Raw genomic sequence first — 13,244 nt, forward strand, 5'->3', positions numbered from 1 at the left:
AACATATGGTGTGTGTATGCGTGTTTGTATCCTACGCGAGGTGTGTTTTCCAGGTATCACTGTTTTTCAGGGATCTGTGAAGTGTTTCAGGGAGTGTTGAGCTGGGGTAAAACTGAGATGTTGGGATTGCTTGGACATGCTTTTTTTCCTCCCCTCTCCATCTCTTTTCTCACAAACAAACAGTACCTTTTCACACATTGCATTGTGCCTCTGACAGCACTGAGAGGCTTATTTAATTAGACTATCATCAGACAGTCTTTAGCTTATCACTTGAACTTGCATAGGGACACTACTAACAGAGATGCTGTGGAACAATAAGTTTAGGATTTATGTGTAAAATGTAAAAACTCAAGATATGCATTTAGCTGTTGCAGATCCAAATGTATCAATGATAATAGTATAAAAACAATAATAAGGTATTCAAACTAAGTTTTGAAACAAGAAGAAAATTAAGATACTTATAGAATCAGGTTTGTTAGAAAAATAATCTGAATATTGTCAGTAAATGCAAGCTGCGTTCTAACTTTCGCCAAGTTTGCAGCACTGTGTAATTTCAGCCCTCCGAGAGAAGAGATGTGCATTCATTCTAATTTCCATTCTATGTACAGTAAGCAGCCGAGACAGGAAGCGAAAAAAAATAAACAACATTTCCTAAACTCTGGAGTCAGGTTAAAACCGCAGAACTGTAATTGATTTAGTTTGCGTTGTCTTCGGGATACAGAAAAGAGGGCTCACAGCCGTGGCGTCATGGTCGAAAATGAGAGAACACAGCTTTGTGAATGATGGGTGTGTCACCCTGTGACTCAGAGAAGGGTAAGGCGTCAACATGGACGTCTGGCCCACGGGGATTAAAGTACACCCCAATACCCCCACCCCCACCTCCCCACACCCTGCAGGGTTAATCACTGCCATTTTGGATCCATGCAGTGAGAGCAAATTCACTCTCCATCACTGTGGAACAACTGAGACATAAGCCACCAGTTAGGCTGCCACTGCAGCGGCTCTGTGGGCAGATCTACTTCATAAGCTAGTTTCCACTTGTTACAGTAGTGTTTTGAGCCCTGCTTCACTTTCTCTGGAGAAGGTTGTAGTTCCTGGATCTGTCCAGACTCTCACTCTCTGTATCATCTTTGCATATTGCTGCTTATATATATAAATATACCAAGTAACCTGGGACGTAGTAACTGGTAGGATCTGTGTGTCTCGCTGCGGGCCGCACACTACGTGAGCCTGTTAATGACTGAAGACTGAGAGTGCCGTTTCATGCCAAGACCCACATTGCTGCTGGCGGTGCATTAAATCAGCAGTCAATTTGACTGGAAGTTTGAGATCTGGGCTAGGTTAAGGGGATGTGCTGAAGCCGTGTTAATAGCTAGCTTGTTGTCCATATGGTACTGCTTTAATAGAGCACATTTGTTGCAGATGGTGGGAGACTTTGGTTAAGCAGAGGCAGCTTTTGGCAGAAGCTCATTCTTCGAAAGGGCTGCCGCGCTGCTCAGCCAGGTCCAAGCCAACTTAGTGATTCTACGCTTCTTGTTTCTCTCCCACCAAAATGTCTGCCCTTGAATTGTGATCAAGTCTTAATTGACAAGACATTCTTGTTCTTTTTTTTTTGTTTGTTTGTTTGTTTTTGTGTGTGTGCGTGCTGGGTGAAGAGTAAAGACAATGTAGCTCAGTCACTTTTTCCTTAGTTTGGCCATGTGCTCTCCAAACCGCACCTTTGCTTTCTTAGTCTAACTTGAGTTGTTTCTGACCACAATGGAACTGTAGACAGCAGGCACAGCTGAGGAAACACAAGCACACAGAGAGTGAAACAACAAGGGTTATGGAATACAACCAAAGATAAAGATAGAAACTGAGCATGGCCTAATCTATTTCGTTGGCTTTCCTGCAAGCCTCTGAAGGGGACACACAGATTCAGATGGTAAAAAAAAAAGAGTGATTTTTCATTCCGTTTCCCGTGTATGTAAAATGAAAGTTATCACATAAACTCAAAGGCATTTTAGTCCCAGTTCCATTTGTAGTTTTGGATACTCTTTGTATGTGCTTCAAGTTCAGAGTGGATTCATATTTGTGTTGAGAATTGTTTTGGTTTGTGTGTGCCTGCAGTAGAGTATGTGTGCTTTTTGCACTCAGAGAAGTGAGGAGACACGCTTGATCTGCTCTGCACTGTTTGACGGATGTTTTCTCACGTTGTCACTGGCTTGGTGTGCTGTGGCCTGGTGATGGTATTATGTGCGCTGGGCCCAACTGAGTGGAGAAAAGAGCAGAGCTGCAGTACCCCTGGCTATGCCACTCCCGCCTCCCCAGACACCTTATTGTGAGAAAAGTCTCGACTGAGCCCTCTGGGCCTTGTGGATCCACAGCCTCGCTAAGTGCTGGCCAGACTGAAAGGCACAGTGTCCTTGGGCCCAGCTCATTCTTTCCATTTTCTCAGAGGCTTTGTCTCTTAAGCCAACAGAGCAAAGGGGGGGGGGGGGGGGGGGCAAATTACACCCATGTCACTTAAACTTAAAGTGTTTAAGGGCTGAGATATCATTTTCTGTTACGTTTTCTGTTTTTCATGATGATGAAGGGGCTCTATGAAAGAATGTTCTAAAAATATATTTCTTTGCCATGATGTGAAAAAAGTAATAATTTTCCCAACAGGAATTTTGGTATGTGACATTTTTAGTTCTTCAACTTAAAAGTGTTGAAAGTGAATAAAAAGGACAGCAAGAAGATAAAATATTGAGGTGAAGTGGTGTGATATAATGCTGAAAATATTTTTGCAAGACAGCTTTGCTATATTTCAGAAGCTGAATATCTTTATAAGGCTCACTGTCAGATCTGAGAAACATTTCAATATAAACCACTGATAAAAGTTGCACCAACAAATCTGTTCCTTGAAATCTCTCCTACTTTTTACGACTAAAGAGAAAGCACATGTAAGTCCTAATCAATTTTCAGCCAGTCTTAACACAATAAAAGTGGTATATTACACAGACCAGTAACATAGCCTAATGGAAACCTGTTGCAAGTCAATTTTAGCCATGTGTCTCTAGTATTTTGTGGGCAAGGCTTTTGAACGACCCATGCAAGTGGTGACATCATGACCACATCCTTTTGCCTCATTGGTGCTGCGATTCCCAGCTTGGGTCCCTTGCGGCCGAGCTCTCAGAAGCCACAGCAGCCTCGCCACACATGGGCTGCAGCTGGACCACCGTTGGCTACTCTGCACAGACTGGATCTGTGGTTACAGTGCTGGATGTACATGCATATATCTGCACACAGCGGTGGAAATAGGCTGTATAGAGATCAGTAGGCAGAGTTTATTTGATGCAAACATATCATCAGGCTCTCAGTGCAAACCGATGTTGTATGCAAATCCACTCCCTTGATGGAAAGAGGTATAATTAATGATGTCAGTTCATAAAAAGAGAGGATGGGTTCCTAGTCATATTTCTGCTTTAATTAAAGACATAAGATCCTGTATAAGAGGAAGATGTATGATGTGTGTTTTTTCTTTCTTTCATTTCCTCTTTCTTTCTCCTTTCATTTTCTTTCCTTCTCCCCTTTCTCCTTGCTCTTCTGTTTGATTATTATTCACTTCATAGTGAAAATGGTTCTTTGTGATTTCTCCTGCCAGAATCCCACACGCTGACATGGAGGGCTTTCTTCGTAGCAGCTTTTTACTGAGGTTAGTTTCATTTTTGTTGTTGCCATTTAGGATCACAGGTCGGGCAGGGGTGGTAGTGGGCTCACAGGGGTTAAAGTCTCTGACACATTATTAGCTGTGGACTTTGTCCTGTGTGTGCTTGCGCATGTTTGTGTGTGCGTATGTGCCTGTGTATTTTAACGTTGTCAAACATGGATTCTTTCATATCTACCCAAGCTGTGTTATGATTGTGCTCATGTAGTGCAGAGTAGCATGCTCACCCTGATAGCCTTGAGTCAGACTGAAAGCACAAATCAACAACTTGAGGTTCACATATACATGAGTTGCCCCACCCCACCCCCCACCATCGCACTTCTTTTTTTTTTTTTCATCCTCTCATTTCACAGCTTCAACAGGGTGTAGGTCAGGGCTTCTGTCTTTAGTCTGCATGTTCTTGCCTGACTGATCTCATCTGTCCTCTATTACTAACCACCTTAATCAGTGATGTTGGGGTGGAGCAATTCTGTTGTTTCCTGTTGTGTCCCGTGTTTGTGTTAAACCTAACATAAAGATGTACTTTTTTTTGTCTTTACCCTTCCTGTGATTCTAATTAAAAATTCGTACTGTCATTACACACAGAGGAAGTAAATAAGCAAGCCTATTTACCATTGGCTCCTTTCCTAGTCAACCACCTTCTCTAGGCTCCAGTGTTGCTCCCTAATTAGGGTTGGCTCATTAAAAGCCACAGCAGCAGCATCTGCCTTTCAAAGCTGCTGTCAGCCAAACTTTACTAAAGCTAATGAATCCTCTTTGATTTCTTTTTCAAAAGGTCACTTATTTGATTAAATTAACAGCATTTTTTCTCTCTCAGAACTGTTGGGGGCATTTTAAAAAGAAAGACAATTTGATACCATTACTCTTGCTGGTCAAAATGTCCTTCAGGAATTCAATAGGAAAATCTCTTGCCTCTTTGAAATGATTTTATTTTTCTAACATTTAGACAGATGGAGTACCACATTTATAACCTTAGGAACAAAAAGTAAGTTTAGTTCTTTGCTTTGACAAAAGGGAAATGGAATCCTGCAGAACCATCCTGTTTGAATTATAGTCACAAAGACATTTTTCACATGCACTACTTTGACTGCGAGCTGTGACAGTTTCCTTTTATTCTGTTTCACAACTGAGCGAGTCATTTATCACTCATATTTAAATTAAAATATTTTCAGTATTTATTCAGTAATATTTATAAATTTTACTTGCATGTAATGCAGAAATGTACAATATCTGTTTTATGTTTCACGGCATGGCACCAGTTTATTTAGTGTGATATATCTACTACAGTCTGAGGGGATCTATTCAGGCATACAGCACGTTAAATTTTTGAAAGCCCTCTGCCGTTGCTCATTTCTGCTTTTTTGGAGTAATGCTACAGAATGGATGACGGCATTTAAGTCTCACAATCTGTTGAAACCAGTTTGCTGGATAACTGACTGTACTAAAGATGAACTGTATCCTGTATGTTGCAGGAAGAAGCGCAAGCAAAAACACATCTTAAAGTGATATTTGAATTTGATTCCACATTATTATTTTTTTTAAAAAGTCGGAAAAGATGATCCTTGACCTTATTGTTTCTTATAGCTGTAAAAAAATGCTGTTATTCTGAGTAAACACAAACTTTCACTACTAATCCACATCCCTCTGTCAATGTCTGCTTTAATTAAAGGCAGTAGCAGAAAGATATCGTGCACACTGGCAGAGGCCTCGACAATCAGGCTAAGATTAAAGGCAGGCTTTACTTCAGGGTTAGTCCTTTTGCTTTGATAAGACATGTGTCCTGGAGTGGACAGTGGGCGGAAGGGTGGGGGTGAAAGAGATAGAAAGGATAGTAAAAAAGGATAGATAAATGTGGATAAATATAGCAAAGAATCCTGGTATCTTTTATTTTCTTATTTATTCATGTATTGCAAGCAACAGAATTTGGTCAAAGAGTGCTTTCTCATACGTAGGAATATGCTTCAATATACATATGTTATTGGCTATTTATGCTGCACCTCATATCATTTTAGCGCACCAGATGGGTCTTTCATTCATATTAAAGTTTCATGAGTTTGGGTTTGAGTCAGACATAAAGACAGTTTTAGTTACTGTAGAAGAATCTACTTTCATTTTTAACAACCACTCTTTCCTAATAGCACCTGATACAAAGCCACTGTGACAAATACATCAAACATAAATGAGAAACGTCTAAACTCTTTATTTGATGCACAACTCAAAACCTCTGTTTTGACTGGTGAAAATACTGTGTTTAAAATTCTCAGAATTTTTTAAACTACTGCAAAAGTTTTCAGTATCACAGTATAAAGTGCACACAGTATCTTTAGTAGACAATCATTCACGCTTGTAAGGGTCTTTTTGTTGAAAAGATGTGCTTTCATTTTAGATAAATTTTTTATATGTTTATGAAAGACAAGTAACAGGTTTTTGTTTGCGTAGTCATAGCAACCAGAAAAATCAGAGTGTGTGCGAGAAAGAAAGGGGAAGGAACCGAATGTGAACAGACAGGGAGAGATAAGCACTGAAAAAGAGAGATGTCTTCAGTCTTGGTCTACTCCCAGTAGGCAGGACCTCCCCCTACATTTCTGCCATTATTTGATGTAATGAAAGGAGAAAGTGTATAACATTGAGATTGTTAATTAATTTAGTCTAACAAGATGAAGATAAATGAAACCCACTGAAGTTTGACTAGGCTAAGGGGCCCACTTAGCATTCCTCCTGCCCTCGAGCCCCGTTTTTCTTCCCTCCTATACAATAGAGCACAGCTTAAAGCTGCAGCACCGTGTTTGTACAACCCTACTGATCACTCAACTTGCAAGTACACATGTGAAACTTTCTGCCTCTGTTGATCAGAATCTACTCATCAGACGATTTTCCTTTCCAAAAATGGCTGAACTGCAGTTGTAATGACGTTAGTTTTGGAGCACAGATATTAAATTATCTAATTGAGCTGTCTTGTTAGAAAAAGCTCAGTTGACATAGTTGTCGTGAACAAGGATGACTTTTTGAGCATATGGACTGGTCAAATAAAAACACATTAGTCTTTCAAGAACACCATCTAGTTTCCTTGTAGACCACAAACACACCTTTTATTATCCTCTGCAGGAGATCAGTTTTATGTTCCTGAAATGGATGGAGGTTATATAAATGGCCATTCTCTAAAGCTTCTACGTACCCCCCTCAGATGAGCCTGTGCGACTCTCAGCTTTTCACCATATGAATGGGACTTCTCTAATGTGGCCGGGGGGCTTTTTGAGCGGCAAGAAAGACAAAAAGCAGAAAGGACATTTTTTCTACAAAGCCAGTTGTCTTCATCCACAAGCAAATCAGTAGTCTATCGAGCTCCTTGCTCAGTGGACACTTTGTACAGGATCCTAAAGGCAATACAGACCAATCATTATGACACCCATTCTTTGGTCCCTTAGTTCTCAAGTCATCCACAATGGGTTGTTGATTGTATGGAAAAACACCAGAACAATTCTGTCCTCTGTTTTGGTGGCTATGCAGCATTTTAAAGTGAAATCCTCTATAATAGCCTCATTATTGTTATTCTTGGAGCAGGCCTCAGAAGGAAGAAGTAGCTGCTTGCCATACGTCATTATTTGGTAAATTACGATTAGCTCATCATGCTGTCTCCTGGCAAACAGAATCATAGCTAATTAAAAGTGAGTGAGTGCTCTTGCCTGTGACTTAAAAGGTAGCACTCGATAGACTGTTAATATGAAAGAAATGGCAAAAAAAAGAAGGATTAGAGCCGTTACCCTGGTAACTCCAACTTCCATCTGGGAGGGAACAATGAACTTGTGTTTCTCCACCACCTATGCTTGAAAAACAGAAAGCAGGGAAGTGAGTGAACTGAAAGGACAAGACCCTTTTTAACAACAAAGTGAGATTCAGGTCTAATAGGCTCTTCTGTGCGAGTTGTTAGGCGAGACCACATGGGGATAGAGGACCAGAGAGGTCGATGTGTAATCCTAGGACAGTGAAGGTTGTCCGAGGTTTTCACAATAGCAGTTTGTTTCCTGACATTGGGTTTCTGCTTCAATCTGTTGGTCTGCTCACAAATAACAATTAAAATTAGTCTTTTGTATGAAAAATTGTAAAAGATTGATATTGTCAGGAAGTGCTGCGACTAAAAAGTCTCCTTGTGATAAGCAATGTAACATGCCACACAATTTCTCAGCTCTGAACACAAACAAGATGCAAAGTGTTGATTCTGTCAGATAAGCTGTCAAAGGCTGTTTCAAATATATCTTCTCTTTATTAATATTACTGATTTCGCACTTTTTTTTAATCTAAACCATGTTGGAACAATATGAACTCTTATACTAACCTTAAACGATCTGCTATATAAGCACATCAATTTTTGACTTTCACCTATGTTCACATAAAAGCATTTTTTTGTTTATTCTTGATTTTTATTTTTCCAAATAACACTTGCTGGTGTTACAAGGTTGAGCTAACGCTGTGAAAATCTCAAGAGGGGAAATGACGTTGAAAATAGTGATTGTCATGACTAATGAATTGCTATGATATTACACTCTTCTAGACAAAATTAAAACAATTTTCTTTGGCATTTATTGAAAAACATGTTTAATGGGCTCATAGTTAAGAGCCGCTAAAGTGAAGAGGGACGCTCCAGCTCCAAAGCACTGCTGAGTTAGAATGATCCATGACTACAGAGGAACAGTATGTGTTTCTCTTTGAGTTTTATGTCCCTTATTATAGCTGCAATACGTCTGCTCACATTAAGCTAATTTATGGCCGGGGCCAGTGTTACAGCAGTACAGGTTAATGAATTTGGCATTACTAATTAAACGTTATTGAAGGATGAATATGAATCCTGTGGTAGAGATGGACAGTAGAGAAAAGGGGGCAAAGAGTAAGATGGGACAGAGGACTTTTCTGCAGTCTTTCTTTTTCTTCACTACTTCCAATATATTATATTCACAACAAGTAAAACATGAAAGTAAAAGTGTTGAAGGTAAAACGAGGACAGCATTATTTCAGTCCAATGACCAGAAACAGTATAATTTCTGTTTGGATTCAAGTGAAAAGAAAGCTTTTTATTTGATCACAAAAGTCCTAAGAAATTAAGTCCAAAGACAAACGACTTTTTATTTGTTGCATTGGATAAAAGACTAAATGAACAGCCGAAGCTGTTGGTCACTCTCACGTAAACCAAGGATCTTTTTGTTCAACAGAATGCGGAATATGTCCTTTTTTTACACAGATGTTGTCAAGCAATTACTTCATTCACTCCTCAAACACAAGAATTTAAAGCCCACAGTCGACTCACGCAAAGAAGGATGGCAGTGGGTGATATGAGCAATTATTGAACCAGACTCCCAATGACAAGGGATCGGGCATATTAAGGAAAACGAGATCCATATATTCTCGTTTTTTTTAAGCTTTCCTTTACTACTTTTAAAAAGGGTAGTCTTACTCAACCCGTCATGCTCTGAAAGGATCAGTGTATTAAGTTAAGGGACATCTAGTGGCACAGCTGTAGATTGCAACCAACTGAAAACATCTGTCTCAGAATTCCTTTGAAAACATCTTGATGAAAAAAATGCATTAAATGTTAAAGTAACAAAAACAGAAATCCATACTTTCAGGTCAATGTGAAGTAATGTCAATGCAATTAGGACTATTTTATTTAATATTTGACACCTAAATCTAAGCTTAAACAAAACATATTTACTCATTTATTTATTGTGAAAACTAACCAGTGTGCAAAAAGTAAACGATAAAGAGGAAAAGAATCTCAATAAATGCTGAAATGATGGATGCACACAAAACTCAGTCCCAAAGATTAAATTTGTGAAAAATCCTAAATACTTTTTGTGTTGCTAATGATAATGTGGATGAAGAAAAGCTGCTGAAACATTTAAAAGGCTCTGTAGGTATTTCAGATTTTTTTTTTCCACCAAAGTTTTCATCAGATGGATTTAAAGTTTTTTTCACTCGCAGCATGTTAAACTTATAAATGCATTACAGAGACAGGTTTGGAGCTCGTTTTGATATTAGTATGAAGAATTCCTAAATTCTCATGCATATTGTGACAGTCTTGTTTCAATTTAATTCCTCTTGTCACTTTCCTTCCTTCTGTTACGCTCTCACCAGCTCCTCTAGACTCCATGTCTGACATACTCTCCCTGAGAGCTAAGCCTTTCAATTTAGATTTCAATTATCATGTTAGTTTTGTGATTAGACTTTAGTCCTCCAGGAATCAGACCTCTCTGCTCCTCTCTATTCCACTCTATTCCACTTCCCCTGCAATCACATCCCATCTGATGAATTGCACATATAATTACGGAAGTTATTGAATATGCAGATCACTGCTGACTCCTGGTGTGCAGTCCATAATGCATAAACTCTTAACTGTATCAAACAAGAGTCTCTGATAAAGAGCCTCTCTGATAATAAGATAGCCAATGAATAATATTAGTCAGAGATAATAGACACAATAAAGGTTGAATTAAAACAAAGCCATGCTATAATCTGTGTAACTGTGAGTGCATGTGTGTACCCTTAAAATGGATTTGGCTCTGGACACAACCAGCACAGACCAGTCTGAATGGCCAGCTGGTCAATGCAAACGTGTTTATGAATCAACCAAAATGAGGTATTTCCCCTGTGTTACAATATGTTGCTACCACCATCTTCCTCTTCATCCCATGATGCAATTCCTTAGAGGTTCTCAAAAGAGGGAGTGAAGCACTTTACAGGCACACCCACAGGAGGAGGATGTGGGAAATGTTTAAACTTTTGATAGCTTTTAGAGAGCTTTCTTAAAACCTGGCTTGCAAGCAAAAATAAAAAAGGTTTTTCATGCTATGTTTTGCATTTTGCTGTCAAAATACTGGGCATTTATTACATGGTATTCAAAAGATACAAAAATGAAAAAAAAAAAAGGAAAAATTTCCACACAAAGCTATTCGTACAGGATTTTTCAGCTTAAGTTTTAGACACAATTTTGAATGCAGGGCAAGAGGAGAAACCACGTATTGTATTTTTAGCTTGTGCTTTAATGATGTAGCTGCCATTTATAGTTGATGTGCCTTGCTGGGGGCTGCCCTGCTGACACCAGATAGGGTGGTTTATTGACTGTCAGAGACTGCACAACACCATTCTCAGTACACATACATCTGGCATTGACTGTAATGAAAAAAATCTATGTTGAAATATGCATTAGAAAGGTGTTAGGAAGCTAGGGTCAGTTAATTGTCGCAGCTACCTGCTTTATTTCAGGCTAAGAGAAGTTTTGTTTCATGTTGCTGAGGCACTTAGTTGAATTTAAACTTTGTTAAAGGGGATTAGAAAGGACTTCAAAGAGCATAATAAGAGCTGACCAGTTGAGCAAGACACTTACAGAAAATACACAACTTTTGGACTGTGCTTATGTTCAATGATAAATGCATTAGTGGTCTGTAAAATGAAAAAAGTGAATTATTCACTGAAGTGGCTGATGAAATTGGACTACCCTTTACTGTAAAAAGTGTGTTGCAAGTGCAGCGACCTTTGTCAAGATCCATCTATTGTTTGCAGACTGGTTACACACTCTACAGGCTGTGAAAGACACATCTGCTACCTTTAGCTTAGTGGACAGCAGGGTTGAGGGTTAGGCGTGTGTGTGCGTATGTGTATGTAGATGGGGTCCTCAGATACGCTGGCACACAGCTCAGCTACGGTCCCTATCCTCTTATCAAATATTTGTCTGTCCTTCACTCCCTATTTGCCTTTCATTCTGTTTGCTTTGTTTATTGAAATCTATCTCAGGCAGATTGCTAAAGTTTCCAGAAAGTTTGTTACATAATGTTTATGTAAATTCATTATGTTTCTGTGTGGAAATTACATTCTTTTTCATTATACTTGTTCATAAATGTTGTAAAGATGTAGATATGTTACCTGTGAGTCAGGTTTGTTGTTATTTAAAAAGTCACAGCAAGAATTGTTTTTGATAGCAGAGGAGTACAAAACCAGAGATCAAAAGAAAAAGAAAAAAGAAGAAAACGTCAAAAACAAAGCCTTATATGTTTAATGTGTCTTTGATTGATTTCCTTTTTGAGATCCAGAAGGTGGTCATGAATTGTTAGGGACAAAGGGTCTCTTTGTGGGAATGGGGCCCTAGTTGAAATGGTGGAGTAGTTTGAGATTACCAGATTATTTTCTACTATCCTAGTGAGTGAGGCGAAGTGAGCTGCAGCCCTGCACCATGCTGAGCTGAGGCTGAGCATAATGAGTGTGGTGGCAGGGAACCACAACAGAGCTGGGGCAGAGGCTGCCTGAGAACCAGAGACCCATGGCCCACAGCCAAACACACACACACACAAATCCTGCTGCACACTTGTGGCTTTTTAAGAAAGCAATTTAGTTAATGATTTAATTTTGGAACCCTGTCATGATGCATGCGTCGTCTGAGCAAGCCAGCAAAAGAATATAAAAGGAAACCAACAGAGGAAAAGGTATTGGTAAACACAAGCCTCCCCTTTCAACCACAGAAAAAATAACATACTACCGAATGTAATGTGGAATTTGTTGTGAACGCAGCACAAAAATCACTTTGTTAATAGACTGTGTTAGGTAGAGTATATAGTTTGTGGCACACACATCTTTGTGCTTTACTCTGAGCAAATGAAGAGGGGAGTTGAAGCAAAATATGAGTATTCAGACTCTGAGTCGGCAGCAGACCAGTGAGGCATTTTGTGTTTCAGTCACCATTTAATCCACTACAGTGCCTGCTTCCTCAGTGTGGAAATACAGCACATTTTCTGTTTGACCATGTCTCTCAGCTCTCTGATTTTATTAGAGCAATGTTTCACATTCATTTACTCAGGTTTCTTCTGTGCTGCCCCTTGAATGAAACAATTTTAGCATGGCTAAAACACCAGCTTGTACATGTCTTCTGTGAACCAAATTTTTGGGCAATTACCCAGATCAGTGGCTGGGGCCTCTGGTTTTGCTCTTCAGATGTCATTTTTAGCCAGTATTTTTCTCTTTTTCTGTATCAGCTGTCAATCACGCACTGTAACTTTTAACCACCTCCAAACAGAGCTGGATGCCAGCCATTCATTTAGTCGTTCACTTTTGCTCGGCTTCTTCCCATCCAACCTGTCAGAATGACACACGCTGTTGACCATGCTTTCTATTCGGCCCTGGCAAATTAATTGGTTTCAGTGGTTTAAATCAGCAATCAATGTCAGTTTCCCAACATAATAAGCCTTAATCATAAATCTTTGAGGTGTGGCTTGCCTGACCCCTATTCATCATGGCTCAGCTATATGGCCTCATCTGGGTGGAGCAAATGAACTACCCCTGTTTTGATTTTCCAATTCACGTGTCACATGAAACGCGGCTACTCTCTACCCACCCTAACTTCTTTTCACGGTCCTTAAAAACACACAAGGGCCCAAAGACAAAAAAGAACAAGAGGTCCAGGACAAGAGGGAGGCACCTTTCTTTCCCTTGGGTGAGAGTTTTGTAATGAATTTATTCAGGAATAAATTGGGAGGAAAGCCAAAGAATAAGAGGTGGGTCTAACTGTTGCTAC

At 39.5% G+C, this 13,244-nt stretch overlaps 1 protein-coding gene across 6 annotated transcripts in view; it reads left to right on the plus strand.

Annotated features, from left to right (window-relative positions):
• The window catches only part of sox6 (SRY-box transcription factor 6), a 130,587-nt gene that overhangs the window by 24,803 nt on the left and 92,540 nt on the right, over positions 1 to 13,244 (plus strand). For 5 of the 6 annotated variants that reach the window (XM_075459976.1, XM_075460010.1, XM_075459990.1 and 2 more), the window contains exon 3: positions 3,629 to 3,679. The exons of the other annotated variant lie outside the window; for it this stretch is intronic. In XM_075459976.1, coding sequence (XP_075316091.1) covers positions 3,645 to 3,679 — 35 coding nt within the window. In that variant the 5' untranslated portion in view covers positions 3,629 to 3,644. The remainder of the gene's footprint in view (positions 1 to 3,628; positions 3,680 to 13,244) is intronic. 6 annotated transcript variants of the gene reach the window in all.

Source organism: Odontesthes bonariensis, chromosome 1 (genome assembly GCF_027942865.1).
Source record: "Odontesthes bonariensis isolate fOdoBon6 chromosome 1, fOdoBon6.hap1, whole genome shotgun sequence".
Taxonomy (NCBI): Eukaryota; Metazoa; Chordata; class Actinopteri; order Atheriniformes; family Atherinopsidae; genus Odontesthes; species Odontesthes bonariensis.